Here is a 22,921-nt window from a genome sequence, read left to right on the forward strand (position 1 = left end):
GCAGGAATTTGAAACAACTTTTTTGGTGGCCATCTTTGGATGCTCAAATGTCTAGGTGGATAGCCAACTCTAGCACCTGTTGCATGTTGGATAAACAATGCAAGACATGTCAGACTCCAGGTTACTCAGATGAAGCATGGTGCAAATAGTTTTGGATTTTGCTGGGCCGTTTGACTTGTTAACTTGTGATGAAAACTACCTTTTGGTGCTAATTAATTACTATTCCAAATGGGATTACTTTGATTTTACTTCAGCACCGACGACCATGTTTGTGATAAAGTTCTTGAGTAAAAGTTATGGTATTGAAGGTCCACCCAAAGAGCTAGTGACCGATAACGGAACATATTTTACCTCTGCACAAATGAAGAATTCTATTACTTTACACCACATAAAACATTTGAAAGTGGCACTATATTCTCCAACGTCCAACAAATTAGTTGAGAGGATGAATATTTTTTGAGGGAGAAAATTCAATCAGCATTGACATGAGAGTTCTGGCGGAAGGTATTTTGAGACAAAAGTTGTGGTCATTTTTGATCCACACAACGGGCATATCTCAATTTCGTCTTTTCCTGAAAAGAGATCCCAGATCTAAACCTTGTCCAGACAGGGTTAAAAGTTTGACTCCAAAGGCCATTGTTTCTATACCTATAGCAGGGAAGTTGCCAAAAGTGTTGCATTTCATCAATCTCTGCATAAAGTTTATTTTCACAACAAACACAAGGTAAAGGAACAGCTTTTGGACATTGGGTGATGAATAAAAATCCGGTTAGAGTCAAAAAAGCTGAATCCAGTTATTCATCACCTATTCAGGTCATTAAAGTTTCCAAAGGCTCTCTGTTAAATAAAAAGGGGTAGAGGAGCAAAAGATTTTTAGTTAAACTATTTCCAGAATAAGCAAGGAAAATTATAGAATGTAAAGATGTACATGTTGAGGAATTTGCTTAATTCCTCCTCTTGGTTTACAGAGAACCTAAATTCCAGAGATATGAATGTCAGATTGTCTTGTTTTATATCCTCCTATACTTGATTTAGGGAGTTGTAGTAGTTATTTTATACAAGTTGAAGACTCATCATTATCTTTACCAACTTCTTCTCCTACTCGATTACTTGATGATCAAATAGCTGGGTTATAGTCCATTCAAACAGAGGTTCAGACAGAGAGAGGAATTTTGTTGGAACAAACCTCATTTGGTGGTTAATCAAAACGGTAAAACATCCTGCAAAATATCCATGCCAATAACATATAAATACTTTTATCTTCATTAGCACTGCTGTGTAATTTATATGCTTTTTTGTTAAATGGGAAGAAGATGTAGTGTATGTCATAAGTCCTTTATTTGTTTAGACCTTGTTGTTACTTTATTGTATATCCATGTTCTGCTAATCGCTGTGCGAGTTCCAATGCTGGCTGCTACGCAGTTGCTGTTGGAGGTCACAGGACGAGGACCAGTCGGACATGGACTCCTCATTGTTTTACAATAAACATGTTCAAGAAACGTCATATTGCCTCCTGATAACCTCCTTTAACATTTGGCGACGAGGAGTACAAGGAGCACTTCCCTGGAGCCCACTGTCAAGATTATAATATTTTCAAATTGGATTGTTCGCCATCATAATTGATCGTGCTCCCTATTATTTCTCCTGGACACTGGATGGTGTTGCCACCTTACCGAGTGTCCCTTTGAAGTCGGCTGAGGAGTTTGGATCGTCGCCCCAATGGGAACCCTGCTGCCTCTTGCAGCCGGGCGTGCAGCCTGGGGTTCTTGACTGGAAAATCAGCTGCTTAAGCACTGTGTGTGCTATCGTGCACTCTTCAGCTTAGCAGCTCGCCCTTGCAATGTTCTGTATCCTTCAAAAGGGAAATTTTATTCTATTGGACAACATTGATCACTTGATGGTCACATGATGCAGTGACGATATCACGCTACATGCCGTGGCCATCTTTGATGGGGATCATATCCCATTGAAAAACATGAAAAAGTTTATCATAGGGCATGTTCTTACCTTAATGCATAAATAATTACCTCGATACAGATTTGATTTTGTTTATTTGTTATTCCATGTTCTGCTACTTGCTCGCATGTTCCAGTGTTGGCTGCTAAGGCAGTTGCTGTTGGAAGTCACAGGATAAGGGCCTGCCAGACGTGGGCTCCTTAATGTTTTATAATAAACTTGTTCAATAAACTTCATTTTGCCTCCTGATAAACTCCTTCAACCCATAGGTCACATTTCTAAAATCTTGCTATGAGCATTTCTTCTTTTCACTCACATTGCTGTACCTTGAGGCACAATTGAGGCAAATGAGGCAACAATTGTTATAAGCCCCCTGGCTCACCTCTTCCCCTTATCTATAGTGGAGACTCTTGAGAGTCTTTTAAAGAAATCACACTTTAATTGTTCAATCTAGTGGAGGTCCCAGGCCAAGAGATAAGTTTTCTAATTCTCATGTTTGTGGTTTTATCATTCTGTAGCATAAGTGGCTTTATCAACCAGGCACGATGAGTTAATGGTACGTTGATGCTCAAGCGGTTGCCTCTGTGCCCACTGCGAGGTCATGAGGTGCCTGGTTGGCTAAGAGTAGTTACTCCAGAGCAGTCAAGGGAGTTCCATCTATGCTGATCATGTCTTAGTAAGTAATATATACCTACCTGCCTCAAATCTTCACTTCAATTTGGTTTGCGAGTCCCTGCTGAGGAATACTGTTGATCAGAATCCACCTTGAGTTCATCATTGCCGTGCCACCACAAAGACATGATGCCCAGAACAGTCAATAAAATGTGTACTCTCAAAGTATGTACATGAAAAGGACCTCGTTGGAAGTGTAGGGATTTGGAGAAATCCCTTATTTCAGTGATCGTACCATGCTGGTGCCTTCTCCAGACATGCTGTGCCCTTCAGGCATCAATGCGAGCCGCGTCAGTTTCAAGTGACTGCCTTATCCACCTCGTGACGAGGGTCGCACCACTGTGAGGGTTGCTAGCTGGTTCAGTCTCAAGGGAATGCACAATCCACATCACAATGAGAGATGCATCAGCGTGAAGGACATGTGCACATCGCTTGACCACCCAGCGCTAGTGGAACTTCAGGCACACCTTGGAAGGAGATACTTTGCTGTTTCCTGCCTCACATCTTCACATCAGTAAGTACAGGCTCTGGGCAGATATACTGACTGGAGCTTTTTCGTTTTAAGTCCTACCACATGTACTCTCCAGTACTTACGACCCTGACAGCAGAGTTAGATCTCCTCCTCCATTCTCTGGGATCAAGACTGATTGATCCAGTGATATCCCATGTAGGTGGACTTGTCTTTGCCAGCTTATGTGCGGTTTCTGTTGCTCTGCCTCATACACTTTAACAGGTGTGGCATTGGCTCTTGCTTGTCGTTTTACATCCCTTTGTGGCTACAGTCAAAGGTGCCACTAGCAGACTACAGCAGTGTCTCATTCACATACAAGGCACAGTGCAGAGAGCATATCACAGGCGCAGTCTGAAAAAGGCATGCACCAAGAGACCACTACCCGCAACTTCACCGGACACTTTGGTGGTCTTCATGATATCTGGCACTAAAGTAGTGCTGGAAAGTGTTACCGGATTATTCTCTGAGAATGAGATGTAGTTTGTGAAACGAGAAAAGATATTATACACAACATTTTTGGAGCTGTAAAAATACTGTGTACTGCTTACTTGTGTAACTCATTGTTATGTCTCTTGGGACTGTAAAGTTTTGCATCTTGCAGGCCCATGATTTGCGTCTGGAACAGTAACCACTTCATTATTTATTTTATAGCATTTTTTTTGCCTGACCAAGTAAACCGCATTGCCACTTTGCCTGTAAAGTGTTACTCTATAAATATTTTTCCTATTCTATTAAACTAAAGCTTCAGCTTTGTTCTTGACCCATTTTCCACGACTTGCATGGTCAAAGAAAATGTTCTAGTTTATGAAATGTTGAAACCCAAACATTTTTATTTACAGAGGCTTATGTTAATTTTATTTGTTATTTTTAGGTTATTTCTAGTCATTGATTACGTAAATGGAGGAGATCTTATGTTTCATATGCAACGTCAAAGGAAGCTTCCCGAAGAACATGCAAGGTACAGTAAAAACAAAAAAAAGGGTCAACCTTATCACCGCCTGATTCAAAACTGCGGTTTTGTGTTTGTAACTAACAACTTGCACAAGGAGAGGGGAACCCACGAGATCTTTCCCCTCTTTGATGAGCGTAGACTGCCCCCAGTGAGGACCATTTCCTGTTAGTTCTCGCCTATTTTAATGGAGTCATCCAGTAAATGATGTCACAATAGGTCTCAAGATCCAAGCACTCCTCATTAGCACACTGTTAGAAATACTGCGCTCTAGGTAAAGAAAACTGTTTTAGTTCTCTACAGTAGATGGCCCATTTCATACTACTGATCATTAGAAAGACAGGACACATTCTGTAGTTAATTACTGATGCAAATTATCCAGCTGTACATGTTATTTTAAACTGTGTATGTAGCAAAATGTAGTCTTCATAGAGTTTTCGTCAAAACCTTACAAAATTGCTTTAAGCAAGGGAACAATTAGTAAGGTAAATAGGCGACTCGTTTGCTGCTTAAAATATACCCTATAAAAGAAGGTATTCCTAATGCCTCAGATGCCAGAGATGGTCCAAGGCAATTGCTCAGAATCAAAGCATTCTAGTCCCAGAGATGCTTCACATAGGCTGAACACCTCGTTGGGAATTGTTGCTGTATGAGCTAGTCGCATCCCTGCTGTTAGCCATCCTGGTACCCCAGGAATTTAGAAATGGTGAAAGTAATTGGCTGGTATTACACCAGAAGAATAATGTGTTTGTACTTTCCTCTCCCTCCCCTTACTTGCTATATTTCCTCCTGTTCCCCTTACTTACTACAGAATTAAAACTGTGATCTAATAAACTATGAAAAAATTATTTTTAAAAAACGTTTTCCCCATTTGTTGTTTAAATCTGTTTATTAGCATTTTAATTTTTCAAGTATTGGTAACAGTCGTATATCGTTACGAATTAACTACATTAGGTACAGATATAAAAAACAATATAGCGGATGGCAAAGCATGAAAAGATGACAGCTGTGGAATGGAAAGCATGTGACCGAAATTAAAACTGCAGATTATGTAAAGCTGATATGCAGTTGCAAAACAGATCTGTCAGTCCAGAACTTGAGCGATAGAAAAAACCTTTTCACCCATAAATGAGCAATGCTTCAATCTTCCCGTATATTGTGCCTTCTGTTAGTCACAAGTAGTGGTCATTATGTGTGTGTCATAATAGAACTGTACACTACTCGATGGATAGTGTGTAATTTGTTGAAACATTTGCTTCACATTTATTCTGAAACGCCGTCTAACCTCTCTTAGCTGTTCTATTTTTAAGATATTGTTATGTTCTGGGTAGGGATGAGTGAAGGCATATAGGAAATTCTGTGGAAGAAGATGCTGGTATTCCTTTCAGGGCTCTTACCACATTTACTGGCAAGTCATACATTGTGACATGGAATGATGTGGGATTGGATACGTTCTGTACTGCTGCCCTGCCCACACAAAGAATGACAAATGTTACATCCCAGGAAAGGTGTGTACTGTCCCAGCTATTCTTCATGGCTGTCCAGCATCCAACCTCAGTGGCATAAACACAGAAACGAATCTTGAGCAGTCGAAAGGTGACCAATCAGAATTGCTTAAACAATGAATGAATGAAATGAATGAATGAATGAAAGGAGTTTTGTAGTGCGCGGCTGCTGCCCAAGGGCGTCCAAGCGCTGACTAAAGATAACAGAACTCTGAGGGGAGGGGGGAGGGATCCAGGTGGGGGGCTAAATACTGAAAAGATGTGTTTTGAGCTCTTTACGGAACGATGAGAAGATGGGGTTAGACCTAAGTGAAAAGGGAAGGGAGTTCCATAATTTAGCAGCGTTAAGCGAGAAGGACCTACCTCCTGCTCTGGACCTTTTTACTCTGGGAACTGCAGCAAGGAATGCGTTCTCTGAGCGAAGTGACTTACCGGGACAGTAGGGAGTCAGAAGAGTGTGGTTAATCTCCGGTCTGGCTCTGTGGAAGGCTTGGTGCGATATGCACAGAGTCTTAAATTTTATTCTATCCCTGACCGGGAGCCAGTGCAGTGACCTGATCCCTGGTTTAGCCGATTCTCTGCGTGGAATTTGGAGAAGCGTGCGAGCTGCACAGTTCTGTGTGCGCTGAAGTTTCTGCAGCACGTAGTCAGGGGCTCCTAGGTAGAGGGCATTGTTGAAATCGAGTCAGGATTGAATGAGGCCCTGGATAACAATCTGTTTGGCTTCTAGGGGTAAAATAGGCAGAATCTTCCTTAGCATTTGGATAATCCCGAAGCACGTTGCTGCTGTTTTTGTTGCCTGCGTGTTGAAGGTAAGGGTTTTGTCCAGCCAGACTCCCAGACTCTTGATGTCCTCCTTCGGGGATGGGGGCGGACCCAAGCTGGGAGGCCATAGTTGGTCCATGGGAATGAGAGTAGGAGGGCCAAGGAGCATTATCTCAGTCTTATCACCATTGAGTTTTAATGAGGATGCTGTCATCCATCTCCTGACGTCCTCCATGCATGCTGCTAGGTTGATTTGGGGAAGCCTGCTGTTCTTCTGTGCCAGGGAGACCACCAGCTGAGTGTCGTCCGCATACGAGATGATCTTGACACCGTATTGTCGGACGACCTCAGCCAGCGGCCCCATGTACACATTGAACAGCGTGGGGCTTAGGGAGGAGCCTTGGGGAACCCCACAGTTTAAAGGTCTGCTAGTGGAGCAGGAGTCGCCATCAAAGACCTGGAAGGTCCTTCCGCTCAAAAAGGAGCCCAACCAGTCAAGAGCGTTTCCTGCGATCCCCAGATCAGCTAGACTAGACAGCAGGGTTTTGTGGCAAACCGTGTCAAACGCGGCGCTTAGGTCAAGGAGGATCACTGCCACTGACCCCCCTTGATCTAAGATCCTCCTAGATTCCTCCGTTACGACCAGAAGGGCAGTTTCTGTGCCGTGTTTTGGACGGAATCCTGTTTGGGTGGAGTCCAGTAGGGAGTTCTCCTCGAGGAAGTTGGTGAGGTGGAGATTAATATGTGTCTCTAGAATTTTACTTACCCAAGGTAACAGGGATATAGGACGGAAATTGTTGGGGTCCATAGGGTTGAGGTTGGGTTTTTTTAAGCAGTGCCCTCACCATAGCCTGTTTCCAGGGGGGAGGAACCACTCCAGTTTGCATGGAGCTATTAAGTAGGTCCATGAGGGTAGGGAAAATGATTTGATTAGCCATGTTCATCATCTGAGGGGGCACTGGGTCAAGGGGGGAGCCTGATTTTATTTGGTGTGCGAGGGATTTGAGTGAATCCAGATCTAGTGGTGAGAATGTAATCATGGAGGCTCGCGGAGGGTGTGCTGTATCGCTTGGGAATGATAGCGTGGCAGTAATAGTCTCTGAGGTGGGGGCTGTGAAGGATGAGTATATTTTATTGATTTTTTGAAAGAAGAAATCAGCCAACTCGTTGCATCGGGCTGTAGGGTTGTCGGTTGGACCCATGGGAGGGGAGGTTTTGGAAAGACTTTTGACTATCAAATATATTTCTTTTGGCTTAGATCGAGCTGCCATAATTCTTTCTTTGTAGTAGGTAGTTTGGGCTAGGTTGATTTCACATTTGTATGCCCTAATGGCTTCCCTATATCTATCTTTTGCTGTGGTAGCGTACTCCAAGCGCCACTTCCTTTCCGACTTTCTGCACTGTCGTTTTAGCTCCCTGAGCTTTTCCGAGTACCAGGGGGCAGTTTCTCGTGCTCTTTTTAGCCTGGTTTTCCTGGGAGGGAGGACAGTGTCTATGGAGTCCTCAATCCACTTGTTGAATGTCCTGCTGTCAGGTACAGGGCTCTTGCAAAGAGCAGGTTTGGAAGATGAAAGGAGGCTCGACCACTGCTCTAGTGGGAGTCTTGACCAGTTTCTCATTTTACGTGGGATAGGTGGAGGGGGAGTGACTTTGCAAGTGGACCAGTTGTTGTTGTTTCAACCAATGTGATTGGACGCCTTCAACCAATGAGATTAGATAAGTGGTTGGTGGACCATGAAAACAAAAAACACGGAGCAGACTGCTCTTGTCTTCACCCATTGGGGGCCATAATTGTGTGAGCAGTAGGAACACAGTCCAATTTCTAAAGCAGTGGCTTTTTAAATGTACCCGGATGGTGAATAAAAAAGCGTAGGATTATTTTATTTATTTATAAAGTTTTATATAGCGCGCACGTGACCCAAGCGGGTATCAGAGTGCTTCACATAATGCGGGAACAACAATTTGACAGGGCAGGATAAAGGGGTAACAAGACTACTGCAGCATTGACAAATATTGACACATTAGTTTCATGATGTAGAGTTGTGGAATGCATTGTGTTATAAGCACTATTCGAATGTGATGACATATTATGGAATCTGAATACGTTGAGGGGTGGGGGGAGAGAAGAGGACTGGGGCGGTTGGAGGATGTATGTCGTTCCGCCTACCTTCTTTCTGTGCAAGGGTTGGATTTACAAGAAATCATATTTACTCATACTTGAGTGGAACGTTCATTACTCTTAGTATATCATTGAGTAGATAAATGATGTGTAGTTTCTTGATGCAGTGCTTAATGCGGTGCTTTTACCAGTCCCTTAGCGCCATGAATGGCTGAAACGAAAATGAGGCACAAGGAGGTAAAGTAATTTGCCCATGGTCATGTCTAAAGCTTAGAGGTCATTACTTTAAAGCGACCATGCAAAGAGCTCTTCCTCTGTTACATGTCTGTTGAAAAAAGGTAAAGAAATAGTGAGTTTTAGAACATCAGATTTTTCAGTACCACCACATCAGTGTGTGAAAAGTGTCTAAACACTACGATTGGTTACCTCGATCACCATGGGCCACTTATATTTTGTGAAATCTAACGAGGCAGAGTTTAACTATCTTGTGTGGTTTATGTTAATGATAGTGTATTTACGTTTGGTTATTTTCTGATTTGTGCTCAGGCCTGTTTTTTCCAAGACTTTCTCTAATATATTTCTGGTCTCTTTGTTCAAAGATTCTATGCTGCTGAAATTTGTATTGCCCTAAACTTCCTGCACGAGCGAGGAATAATTTACAGAGACTTGAAACTAGACAACGTTCTGCTAGATTCTGAAGGGCATATCAAATTAACTGATTATGGCATGTGCAAGGTAAGACACGTTCTTTCATATGAGGCTACAGTGGCTAACAGTCTGTTCTACCATAAACACTGTTGAACTATTTAAATGCACAATCATTTCAGCACTTTATTCCAAATAATAATTTAACACTGAAATAAAAACCTTTCACACATTTCTGGCACCCTCATCATTTTTGGCAGTTCTGTAAACAAGGCAGGTATTTGATGCTCCAGAAAATAAGATAACAAATTGTGATTATTCTGTCTCTAACGGTTTCTAGAGGTTGGTGTATTTTTCGGTTAAAAAGTTGTACTCTAAGTACCTTCTGTCTTTCAATATCTCTGCTAGTATCCATCTGTTAAGTGGCTCCTTTATCATCAAGTTATAGGGCCAAGTCACATGCTTATTCTCCCTAAAAGGATAAGAGGGAAACAGCTTCGAATAGAAGGACGATGCTGAAAATATGACAAAGAAGCAACATGATGAGATGGTGGTGGAGGCAGACTTGACAATTAAAACAAAAACTTGCAACAAATGAAATCTGAAAGGGAACAGTCTGCCCATGGTGCTTCTTACTTACCCATTTACTGAATAAGTTCAGGAAAGTTTTAAGCATTTCTCTTTAGATTGTTGTGTCTGTGCTCATGCAGATGGCCAAAAATGACTTTGACCATTTACTCTCTATTAATCTCTGGCTATTTTAGGTCTGGCTTGGAAGTGCTGCTGTGTGCCGGCATATTGTTACTAGTTAATTGAAATATACCTACAGTACTCCTTAGAGCAGTACGTCTTCCCGTGCTTTTGACTCTTTGGTTTATCATTTTGCTCCCTATTGAGTGCTTGTATTGCAGAGACTACATACATTTAAAATCTACACTGAATCATTACACATTAAACTCTTTGTTTCTTAAATGTATCCTATACAGAAAGCCGCTGTTCATAGATCTAACCTACAGTGTTAGCGGTCTTTTGTCAAGAGCCCTCTTATGAACCATACCAAAATGTAAAGTGACTTACAGCGGGCTTAAAGCCAGCCCATTGCTTACCATTGATTATATTTCTTGCTTGCTTCTTATTCAGTGGGTTTCCTACCTTGTCGTGTTTATCCCGCCCCTTGATCAGAGCTTCTTTACCATCCTTGTGATTCTAGACTTGTTATGCCTCCACTTCTCACATTCAGGGCACTCCTTTTCCCACTTTTCTGTCAGCACTCTTTGGTGGGCTGCTTTCAGCTAACACTGGGTGGATGGACAGAATGATTGCACTTCAAGGCTAGGTTATATAGAATGTTTCATGTATTGACTTTAGAATGTAGTAAATCATGACGTGGGGCTGAACTGGCCTGTCGGTTTGGTTGGTGCTGTATCAAGAATAAACCTTCTGAAATGAAACTTGCTTACTGTTCTCATTGCATTGGGGACCTCAGTACACTCCAGGACAATACATATGCTTTATTGCGCTTCCCATCCTCTGCTGCCTTCCACCCCCTCAAATACCAACCCATTCTCCATGCTCTGTGTGCCTTCCCCGTCCCCTGACCCCTGGTCGTCCATTGCTTCTTCACCAACTTTTTTGTTTTTATTTTTTATTCCTTCCCTGCCTCAAGCTCCTTCGATACTTCTCCACCACGCTCCTCCCCAATTTTACTTGTCCCCACCTGCTCCTCCGAACCATTTATTAAGCCCCCCCCACCCCCTTCTCCGCCATATTTGACTAGGAGATAAATAATAAAATGGTTGTGTGCACGCGTGGTTGATGCAGGCATTCATGCATCATCACACTAGGCTGCATTAGCTATGTGAAGCTTACGTGTAAAAGCACAAGTATACGTCAACGCTGGTTATTTATTTGTTTGCTCATGCTGGCAAGCATTGACATAAAAAAAATTGGGGGAAGCCAATAGTTTGAAAAGCAGTCGGTTAACCTAGGCAGGATTTTTGGGTGTGTAAAAAAAAAAAATACGTCCGGTGTCACAACGCATTTCAGATCTATTTGTGTTCCCAGTGCTTGTTAATGTAATTGCTGGCACCAGAATGCAATTTGATCCGTAGTTAACCTCCTATATATGACAAATGAGTGAAATTAAACTTAAAATGGGGGAGTTAAAATGCTACAAAAAATCCAAATGTTTGTTGACCATGCTTAGGAATGCTTTGGATGAGAAGGTTTAAAACTGCAAATTTGAGAAAAAGATCATGTAAAAAATTGTTTTTCAGAAAAAATGTCAGCAGTTTCAAAATGAACAAGATCCATCGGAGCCAGTAGAAGTCCTAAACATTTCAAGTAAATAATATTTAATGAAGGAGAAGTACGCTGAAATGACAATTAGGGTTTTATGTTGGGTTTATTTATTTTAATTGGGGGATTATTTTGAATTATTACCACATCCTGCAGTTGATGGAAAGCAATGGGGGCTATTGGGTGGACAAAATGCCATGTTGAACATGAATTTCGACATCGAGCAGTATACAGCAAACGTGTTTGTCAAATTTGATGCAGATCGGTTGTAGGGGTTGCAAAGGATAAATTCCAAAGGTATGCTCTGCCATTGATTCAACAAACTCTAAACGCAAGTTAATGAACTCGGGTAGGCACATAGTGTACAGCCTCATTCGGTTTCATGGTCCAGGGCTAAAACCACTGAAATTGGCCAGTTATGATTAACTGTGCAAACCATAACTCACCCCCAATGCTCTGGTCCCACACAGGATGTCATAGGTGACATCACTGGTGACATCCTAAATCGCCCCATTATCCATCTCAGCACTGACATCAATTGTTTGAATGTTTTGCTATTTACTTATGTTGTTTTGTCATTTGCTGTTATTTTCTGTCGTGTTATATCATCTGACATTTAGTCCAATACAGTGCCTAGACTGCATGTCTGCATAATCTACTGCATAGGGCATTTACTCAGGTGCAGGATTTGGCCGGCACATATTCTGGATCCATCCCTCGTATGTATATAACCCATTGCGCGCACCTTTGGCTGTATGCAGTGGGGTTGACTGCAGGGCATGGGTTTTCTGTGAGAGTCTGTACCAGCCCTTGTATGGATATAATAACTCACTACCTTGTAGTGGTTGCAAGAGAAATGTTCCTGTTGTCGTGAACCAGTCAGGCACAGGTTTGTGAATCAGACCTTCCATTGGATGAGAGGAGAACGGATGTACAGCAAACTACAAAAGGGTCCTATTCTGAGTAAGGTTCTAGTTGTTTGCCAAGTTTAGTGTAATTCCATTCAACAGTGGTTGCTGTACCGAAGATCTATAATATCTGTGGGAGCTTGAGTGGAAGGCACCAATATTTTAACACCATTTATGTATTTCCACCTGGACAGATCTACGAATCGCACCCATAAAACTCGGAACCTTATGATGCTTAGGAGCTAATTTTGCGTAGGTGAACATGAGGCCTATGCATTCTATGCAGGAAGTGGTGGTTAATCAACATAAGGCATGCATTGGTTCACTTGTTTACCGGTCAATCTCAGATTATATACAGCTAATTCACTGTTCATGTCTACAGTCCATGCAGATTTGGCGAGTGGATAAAGATGCGGAGATGGATGCTTGTTGTTTGTTCTGGATTGCATACTAAGTATTCCACAGTTGTGTCCATCTGCATTGTTGTCAGTTAAGCATATACTCAGTTTGTGGCGCATCCATGTGATCTGCTGAGGTGCGCACTCTCTCAAAGGCACTCTAGATGAGAGCCCTTTTTAGTTAAAAAATGTTAGTTTATTTGCCACATTTCACTGATGCTGTAAAACAATTCTATCATTTTAGGAGGGGCTGGGACCCGGTGACACTACAAGCACTTTCTGTGGAACGCCAAATTATATTGCACCTGAGATTTTAAGAGGAGAGGAATACGGTAAGTGCTTTTCTCCCATCCAAGGATACATTGGTTTTCTATCATTAACTGTAAATGTACATTTATAACACACATCATGATGTCTCTTGCATTCTTCAGCCAATTTGTTAAATTAGTTGGGGAAATGTGTAGTTCCTTATTGCAACAATGGTAACCTCTTACATACAGAGGACGAGAAGGTGACGTCCCAGGCATTGCTTCTTTATGTGGAAGACGTGAACTTCTGGTCCACCACATTGGGGGTTAAAATCCTGTGGGTGCGAGGCTTCTCTCTCTTGCTCTCTGTGTATGGATACTTCTATTTCTCCTGTCCGGGTTGTAACTGTGCAGTGTGTGTAGCACGTTTCCACTGATGCTACCTGTTTCTACCTGCTGAGTGTTAGGGAAGCTTGTACTGCTGTTGCACTGTGCCTGTTCACCTTGTGAGGAAAGCTTGCATGAATTTTGCTTCCACATTACCCGTTCTGATCATTTGAATGCATTGCGCTCGGAGTGCTGCCTTGTCTATGCCTGTTTGGTACCCTTAGTGAACCTTTAGAAACCCTTTTCGACATCCACATACCACAACGATTGGCTTTACCAAGGCAACGATTGGCTTTACCAAGGCAACGATTGGCTTTACCAAGGCTTGATTTGAAATGTGCACCGTCATGTAAGGGGTATACTGATAGCAATACTACACATTAAGTACAGGAGTGTCCTTAGGACGCAATTTGTAGGCGTTTTTAGTGCCCCTTGGACATTACATTGTAGTAGGGTTACAGTTTGTGCTGCTCTTCCTGTAATATTGATCTCCTGGAAGCACATTTTGCGTCTGCCTTATCTCATGGCCGTGTCCCCTCATTTGCCTGGGTTTGCTCTATAGAAATGAGTAAATGCTTTTACAGATGTGGGTGCAGGGGCAACGGGGCTGTGAGGTTGGGCTCCGACGGCACCATTTAGGACGCGCAGTACAATCTTTGTAGTTAACCCAAAAAGGACGTCTCTTGAGATGGCTTCCAAGTAACCCCACTGAAGAGTAGTCACACATTGCATCCGCCTGCAAGGTGAGGGGCTTGAGGTTGTGGGGTTCCATTTTTATCGGTAGAAATGTGGGAAGACAGAATAGTAGAACACATGTTATTATCAATTAAACTTCTCTCCTTTTGTGGTTTTCAAATGTAAGCTAGAGTGCAAGAAAGAACAGATTTTGAGAAGTGCCCACCAAATAATAGAATAGTATGGATAATTCCAAATTCAGAGTTGTGCAAATAACCACTATTCATAATCTGAATATGTTGTGCACATTTCAAAGGTGCATATGTTTGATCACACAGTAGTCAATCCAGAAATCAGAGCACTCTCCTAAAACTGACCGGCCTCGTATTTCAAGGAATTGAGAAGTACCTGCTGTGCCTGCTAAATATCTGCTTTCTCACCTTCTCCTGTTTAAATCACTTCACAAGTGGGTGGGGTACAGTGATATTTGATGTTTGTTAGCGGGGTTTTCGGTATTTGAAAGGTTTTCTTATTTCATAGCAAACCTGGAAGAGTGAGAGGGGACTAGATGTCATCCATTTATCTGAACAAACTTTAATTGCAATCTTTGCCGCATAAGGTACATTGTTAACTGCAAGTGTTGAATCCTAAGCAATGTATTGGAAATATGGTAGTCACTGGGAAACGCAAAGGGGAGGGGAGGGGAGGGGAGGGGAAGTGCCCAGATCTTGCAGACTATGTAATCTACCGAGAGATGAATCCTTCTTTCCAGCAGATAAGGGCTGAATGTGCGATTATTCAGCTATTCCTGCAGGGCTGCAAATCATTGTATGAACACTTCCTACCTGCAGGAAAAAATGCCCTAATAGCTATAGAGCATATCCTTATCTCTTCCCCCTTCAACAGCTACAAAGAAAAAATACAGGTTCATAGCACAGCAGCACCCTCAAATGTTGAATTAATAAAGTGTCAAAAGATTTACTGTGGCCTTTCTGTAGCTTGAACGCGTTGGAACAATAGACCTGTAAGCACATTTATGCTGGATTTCCTGAAGAATTTAGAAAGGGGGGTTTCGTCACCAGCTGGCAGCAAAATCCGAATACGTAAACATACCTCTGACTCACTGTGTTAGAAGAAGTTAGTTATACGTGACTCAGGACTAAATTCTGAATTTGTTTATTTTTTTTTCTTATTCTTCAAAATTCAGTGTAAAAGGCAAAATGTAGTAATCTTGTCAAATCAGTACATATAAGCAAAAGATGAAGAACACTTCTCTTTACATGAAAACAAGTAAACCATGCAAGGACATTACAGTTCTTTACTTTCGATTTAGCCACAGCAGCTCCTGAATTCGTTGGAACTACCTGGGGCTTTCACAGGTTGCTGTTCAAGAGCTGGGGCCTCTCTTCAATCAAAAGTAGCGAAGGTTAACACTCCTCAGTTCTTGGCTAGAGAATTCAGATCATGATTATTTTCAAACAATCATAAGCCTTATTCTAATTCAAAATTGGTCCCTGCACTTCTGTTTGATTTCAGAAATTTACAAAGATATATTATTTGCATTGTAGTTATTATTTGCATTGCACTTGTATAGATGTGTGCTTGTGATAAATAATGTGTTCACTGATTACAAGTGTATTTCAGGAATAGAGACTTGGCATGTCAAGGAAGGGAATGTATATGAAGGAGATCCGATTGAGTGAAGAAACTTTAATTCTCAAGTTCTCTCACAAGAGGGACATACAGACCTGCCCAATTCTTGGTATCAAAGTGCTCCCGATATCCACAAGTGGGTCCACTCCAAAGGAAGAAGCAAAAGCAGTCCTGGCAAAAATGTTCAACCCAACCAACCCTTCTCCCTTCTTCTCTCTTATCTCACTCTCTTTTCCTCCATGTCTCCTGAATCACTCACCGTGCCTGCTGCAATTAACATTAGGGCGCAGGAAGAGTAGAGAAGATTCCAAGAACAGGAAGAGTAGAGGAGATTCCAAGAGCGGCCCTTGGCCTTCATAAACTAGGCTCCTAAGGCTCCAGCTCACCGGGGAAATTACCGATGAAATAAATAAGCAGTCCGGGGCTCGGCACAGGGCACTTGCATGTAGATTGCAGGCACTTGGGATGGGAGCATTTCAACTTAGTGCCAACTCTTAAATTGGGGTCACATTGCAAGCGACCAAAGTGATTACACAAACCCACATTGATTGGTTGAGTTCCTAGTCTGAGTCCAGGTTCCTGTAATCGGAAGATAGGACTGAAGACGGTGGCCACAGGTATAACTACTGAAGATACTGTTCCTCTAAATGCATCAGCACGTCATAAAACATTTTTAACCTCAGTTATTAGTTGTCTCAGAATAGAAAGTGTTGCTGTGTTACAGATCGGATCTGAACATATGTTTCTGAAGGCTTTTCCTCCAGATCATAATTCAAGAACAATGTTTGGTCCCATTAGAGGCATCTTTCCCTGTCTGCCAAAGCTACAGCTAGACTATACGTTTCTGGTGAGCTTCATTTTGCTCCGTTTAAGAGTGAGTCATTTCATGTTTAGGGCTGCTTCCCGTGGAACTCTGTCTTTAAGGCTAGAGACTGAAAAATGACCATCAAAAATTGTACTAAAAATCCTTCGGATTTGCATCTGCACATTGGTAATTAGATAATCCAAACTTCTCTGCAGACTCAGTCTCTGTGTCCTGCCTAACCAGATGCTCAAGCCAGTCTTCCTTCTTCACCTAGACTTCCTAGGACCCTTGCTCTTCTGTAAAGCTTTGTCACATTGCGCACATATTCGATTGAGGGTACGTACCGGTAACACCACCCTCACTGGTCAGCAGACGGGTTTCCTACTACCAAGGTTCTGCAACACAAATGTACTATTATGCCCCATTTGCATGTCTGTATGCCTCAAAGTGCCCTGAGTCTCAAATAAGGGTGCTAGTACTGCTTTACAAAAGCCCAAATAAAATAGACATTTACTAACTGAAAAAAACTATAAAAACATTCCAAGTAAATGCAAGGCCGAGCAATCTTGTAAAGTTTTGTGTGAAATAGCTCAACGTTTGTGGATTTAAAAATTTCTAATTGTTCAATAATCCTAATTGGAGAAGTCCGGATTCTAACCGGAAATACACTGAAGGGGAGATGGGATTAGAGGTAATATAGAGACATAAAAACTCCCTGGTTTCTATCTAATCCATCCCTACTTAAAGTTATTCCGGTTATCCTGTGATTGAGGCAGATGTAATACCACTAATGCGTAGAGACACCCAAGGTGTAGACTGCTTTACAAATGCTACCAGGTGGTAAATTAACACAGTTCATGAGGCAAGTAAGCAACGCATGTATGTATGAGCTAAGGTACAAACCTACCCACTGAGAAATGGAATGCTCATTAAGATGTGTGGCGCACACTAGAGATTAGGATATTGTGGGACATAAAGGAGAAGGCAGGGGGATGTTGAAAGGGGTTGGGAGCCGTTTTAAAGAGGTGAGTAGAGGGTTAGTGGAAGAGGAATAGACAGGATTGCAGTGGCTGCGGAGGGAAAGGAATAGTGGGTTCCCTTCATGGGGGTAATTGTTCGACAAGGAGAATGCTGGAAGAGTTTAGTCTTCAGATAATTTCTTAAACGGAGAAGTAGTAAGAGTTCCCCGGATCTGATTAAGACCGAGTTCCAGACATTAATTTTTCAGACTAAGCGGTAATAAGTGACTAAAATATGTTTAGGACTATAATGAAGAAGAATTAACTGAGAGTAATGTATTTAACGGTAAGTAATTATAGCCTTATGAAAGATGTCAGAAGACCGGGAAAGAGTAATATACTGGGTCATCTGGCGTTCCTCTGGAGACCAAGAAGAGCAAACTGGAAAATGGCAACCGGAGAGATGCCGTGGTCATTATCCATAAGTATGTGTGGCTCGAGAGTCAGGAATTGGATCACCCCTTGGTGTCCTAGTAGATCCCTTGTACTAGATTAGGCACATCATGCTTCTAAGGTAACCACTGCTTTTTTTTCCATAAATGTAATTACTGCATAACACTTTAAGGATTGAATGTTATGTGTACCTCAGGCATCTCTCGTTTGGAAAACTAATTTGAATGATCTTCATTTATGTTTAAAATATTAACTGATGTTTAATTATATTTCTGCTATGTATAGGTTTCAGTGTAGACTGGTGGGCCCTCGGTGTGCTTATGTTTGAAATGATGGCAGGAAGGTCGCCTTTTGACATCATAACTGACAATCCAGACATGAATACCGAAGATTACCTGTTCCAAGGTGGGTACATGAGTTTATCTGAAAAGCTCATTCTGTAATTGAAACTGATTTTATTGACATTTTAATTTTTGCTCTGAATCGGAGATTAAAAATGCCCATAATTGAAAAAAATAATTCTCCTGTATCATTACAAGTATTTCTTCTACAGTAGTTGTAATACTACAACATTAGATTATTATATTTGTGTACGTATTGAGTAGGCAGCAGCCATGTCGGTGCCTCCTCCCCATCCATGGATGAAAATGCACCATAACAAGTAAATTATGAACAAGGGAAAGGCTTCTTTCAATGAGATCACAGAATTCTTCATATTATGAAACAAGATATGGTAATTGGGTATCCCGATTTTTAGAGATCCTTGGGATATACCTTATTTATCGCCTTGAGACCCTCACGGGTGAGTAGCGTGCTCTACAAATGTCTTGATTGATAGTTTTATTTATCCTGGCATTTTGTATCATACTATCATGTCACTTTGTTAGCCCCTTCATAATACAAAGTTACTGCAGGTGCATTGGACCGAAAGGTACATTAGCCAGGGCATCACTTTTCTGTGTTCATTGGTGAGGTCATTAAAGTGGCATTGGTTCAGAGGATAAGGACTTGAGACCTACCCCTACCCAGCACCCCCAAACGAGAAGACTTCGCTGTGCCTCCTATTCATCTCCCAGATTCATTGTTGGTCATCCTATGGAAGCCTGACCCCGCTTTACCATCTAAAAGATATGTAGGACCACTCCAGCGAGAATCTTTACCTGTACAGTGGCCTCAGTTAAAGGCAAGCACATGGCAGTATGTTTTGTCTGCATTGACTTGTGAGTTTACTCTTTCCCATGCTTGAGAGGTTTTGTATTCATGTACCCCCCACAGAACTTTATAAACATTCTTGCAGCCACTCTGTGTGATGCATGCTTTGATTGTATCCGTAACTATCTACCAACTTAGCTGACCACGCATCAGCTCTTCAATACAAGACATCGCCTGTGAATTAAAAGAAAATAATTAATACAATTACGATTGTTAGCAGGTGAGTACACAGATTCCCTTGAAAGAAATTCTTTATTATCAGGTCAGGAATTCTCCGCCATCGTGTTACTGAATGTTTCCAGATGTGAGGAATTATAGGCTTTCTAGAGTAGTGTGACACTGGCTGCAACATTTGTTTGTTACTTTGTACTTTTCAATGTATAAGGGACACAACTGGTATCTCCCTCCAAGTTATGGCAGAGCCAAAGATCAGAGTATGCTCTCATCTTTTAATGGAATTCATACAACAATTAATAAACAGTGTATTGCGAAAATGAATACAAGAAATGGCACACCGATTATTAGTTCTTGCAAAATTCGAAGACCAGAAATTTTCTTTTTATGTGCATTTTTATTCTCTTCTTTAAATGGAAGATAAATATGATGGTCCAAGGATCACATCTGAGAATCTTTATGCCTGAGCTTGTGGCCCAAGATGTTCTTGGGTTGTTCCATTATATTAAAGGTAACTGTACCCTATGTGAAACAGGATAAATTATCCAAACCAAGAAAAATCTCTTCCAATATTGTACCACAGACATTGAATTTCCATTTGAGAACCGCAGAGTATTTTGGTGATTATTTAAGACCCCAACGTGTTCTCTTTTGTTTGCCCTAACAAATAGCTTGATATATTTGTCCTTGCTTGAAAGAACCTGACCTAAGAAAACAAACTGCTGAAACACATCAACATGAAATGGAAGTCTTGTGCAATGAAAATCTGTGATTCTATATTGTTATAGTAAGTAATTTTTGAAACAGTTCCTGGTATCCCTAACCTCCACATGAGGGCACACTTTATAACACAAAAATTAGTCTGTTGGACTTTTTCAATTGTGTATGAAGTATTATTCGCTCTATTTATTTTTCTTATGGAACTTTATATTAATTTCTATGTTCTTGGATGACTTACATTAGAAGTCGAGAAGAGGCTATTTTCTCAGGCACATGTGGTCCTTACACACATTCAGTACGCATTCCTTTGTAGTTTCCAGCTCTAGAGTTGATACTGCATCAACCTAGCTGTTCTGCACAACTTGATTTTAGGACAGCTTTCATTTACCAATTTTGTCACCATAGTCCAATACTTTATGCTTGGGTGGAGGGCAGACATTCCGAAACTACCAAATTGCAAAGGCCACTGCGCTCTAAATGAGAGGGAGCTTGTTGGGTCAGTAATATCCCATGCAAGGTGTATGGTCGAGACCCCTGCCAAGCGTGTCTGACTGCGAGTATTTGATATCCTGGTTTTCAGATTTTTGCTTGGTCTAATAAAGTATGTACACGAAGTCCTAGGCCTGCACTTGATTTACCACTGGTTCTAGAGCTGTATTAGATTTCACGCGTGTAGCACAGTGGTGATAATATCCCATGTTTTATTTTGATTATAATCTGCCAAGTCTTTTTTTAACGATGTCATGTGCATGGGTGCCTTCTGGCCCATTCACCCAAAGTTCTACTGCAGACGGTAAACCCAGACACCTTGTGTCAAATCCCATGCACCTGGAGGTGTGCTTGCATTCTAGTGGAGTTTGGTATGAATTGCATGAATGCCTGAGTAAACCAGAGTGACAAAGGTTGGGTTCTGTTTTGGAAGCCACTAGCCTATTTATGTGCACAAGATGAAGGTACGGTTGCTTTTCTAGACAGTGGAAGTGCATTACTGACATTCCTTAGACTGCATTGAGGGAATCCAGATAGTGAAGTGGGGAAAGAGGAGACATGCATCCCCTTAGAAATTCGATTAGGGTCTTTCTGCTACTGAGGACTACTGATTAGGGTTCCTGAGACTGGCATTTGGAGGATGGCAGGGGTGGGGAGTGGGGCTGCTGTTTGTTGTCAAGGTGTGAAGAGCCCTTTAGAAGGGCAGCAGCCTCTGTTCCATTTTTTAATCACTATCATGTGTGGCTGTCAGTAGTCCAGTGCAGCCTGCCCTCACCTCTTTGTGAATCTTTGGTGGATGCTCCAATTGGAAGATGACCCTGCAGTGAAGAGAGTCACAAAAGTAAAAAAAAGCTGCGGCTGGAAGACAACCTGCGAAAGACACCGGAAAGGGTAACCGCTCCAAACTGGTGCTGCAAAGACAGATACAATCCACATCCCCTGTGTACCGACTTTGTATAGAAATGGGGTCTGTTGACCCACTTGTTGTTCCACTTCCAAGTTTAGACTGACCAAAGCAGGATGGCCCAGAAGACTACTGTGCAACCAGGGTGATGTCTCCCTGACTGCCAGCTTTCCAGAGGGGAGTGGACATCACTTGGAGTATGATCTGGAGGAAGAACTGCTTGATGTTTCCGTGGAACCCAAGGAGTCTTGCCTTAGCGAGATGGAAGGAGTGAGCGGAGCTGACCATTGGAAGGGTTTGGATCAGGTTGCTGGTCAAGAGCTGGGGCCTCTCTTCCAATCAAAAGTGGCTAAATAATTCAGATGATTATTTTCAAACAAACATAAGCCTTATACTAATTCAAAATTGGTTCTTGTACTTCTTTTATTTCAGAGGTTTGCAAAGATGTATTATTTGCAGTTTGCAGTGTAGGTATTTGCATTGTGCTTGTGATAAATTGGGTTCAGTGATTGTATTTCAGGAATAGGGACTTGGCATGTCAAGGAAGGAAATGTATATGAAGAAGATACGATTGAGTGAAGAAACCTTTATTCTCAAGTTCTCTCACAAGAGTGACATACAGACCTGCCAAATTCTTACCAATTCTTAGTATCAAAGTGCTTACCATATGGAGGAGTGCTTCCCACTGGAGGAGCTGAAAGATGCCTTGACCCAACCTCAGACAGGTAAAATCCTGAGCCCTGGTAGAATTCTACAGCGCATACTGGTCTTGACTGGGACAGACAATGACGGCCACGTTCACTGCTGCCCTCAAGGGTGCACAACTTCCACTAGACCTCTGACTAGTAGACATGGCTGTAATTCCTAAGACAGGCCTGTTCGCCACTTGTTCCTCTTACTGCCCAATTTTCCCTTCTCAGCATGGAAGTGAAAATATGGGCAACAGCCTTGAGTAACCAACTGCTGAAAGTTGTGGCTACTCTGGACTACCTGGACCAATCTGGCTTCATGTCAGGCCAAGCCATGTGTACAAGATGCCCTGGCACTGGCGTCCAGGATAGAAGGCATTACTCCTCTTCGATTTTCACAAGACATTTGACTTGGTGGGCTTGACGTACCCATTTGGACTCTTTACTATCATTAACTTTGCCCCACGATCTATAGGCTTCGTCAGACTGCTCTACGGTAAACTCATGGCACACGTCAGAGGCTCAGTGTTCCCTATGTTTCCGATCTGACAGGGCACATGACCGATATGTACCCTGTCAGCCCTTCTTTTTTAACTTGCTCTCGAACCCCTAGCAAAATGGCTAAGGATAGACTCGCTGGTCCAGGGGTTTGAGTGATGCCCCGGTGTGTCAGATGAGATAGCACTGTATGCAGACAATGTTCTCATCTTCTTGGCAGAGCAGTAATGGTCAGGCCCATGAACCCTCCAGATCTTGCAGATCTTTGGGAACCACTCTGGACAGTGCACAACATGGCAAAATACTTACTGTATCTCCTGGGAAACCAG

At 42.0% G+C, this 22,921-nt stretch overlaps 1 protein-coding gene across 3 annotated transcripts in view; it reads left to right on the top strand.

Moving 5' to 3' along the window:
- The window catches only part of PRKCZ (protein kinase C zeta), an 865,288-nt gene that overhangs the window by 721,204 nt on the left and 121,163 nt on the right, over nucleotides 1–22,921 (top strand). For all 3 annotated transcript variants that reach the window (XM_078642457.1, XM_078642458.1, XM_078642459.1), the window contains 4 exons: nucleotides 4,011–4,097; nucleotides 9,077–9,212; nucleotides 12,971–13,058; nucleotides 18,192–18,311. In XM_078642457.1, coding sequence (XP_078498583.1) covers nucleotides 4,011–4,097; nucleotides 9,077–9,212; nucleotides 12,971–13,058; nucleotides 18,192–18,311 — 431 coding nt within the window. The remainder of the gene's footprint in view (nucleotides 1–4,010; nucleotides 4,098–9,076; nucleotides 9,213–12,970; nucleotides 13,059–18,191; nucleotides 18,312–22,921) is intronic.

Source organism: Lissotriton helveticus, chromosome 5_1 (assembly GCF_964261635.1).
Source record: "Lissotriton helveticus chromosome 5_1, aLisHel1.1, whole genome shotgun sequence".
NCBI lineage: Eukaryota > Metazoa > Chordata > Amphibia > Caudata > Salamandridae > Lissotriton > Lissotriton helveticus.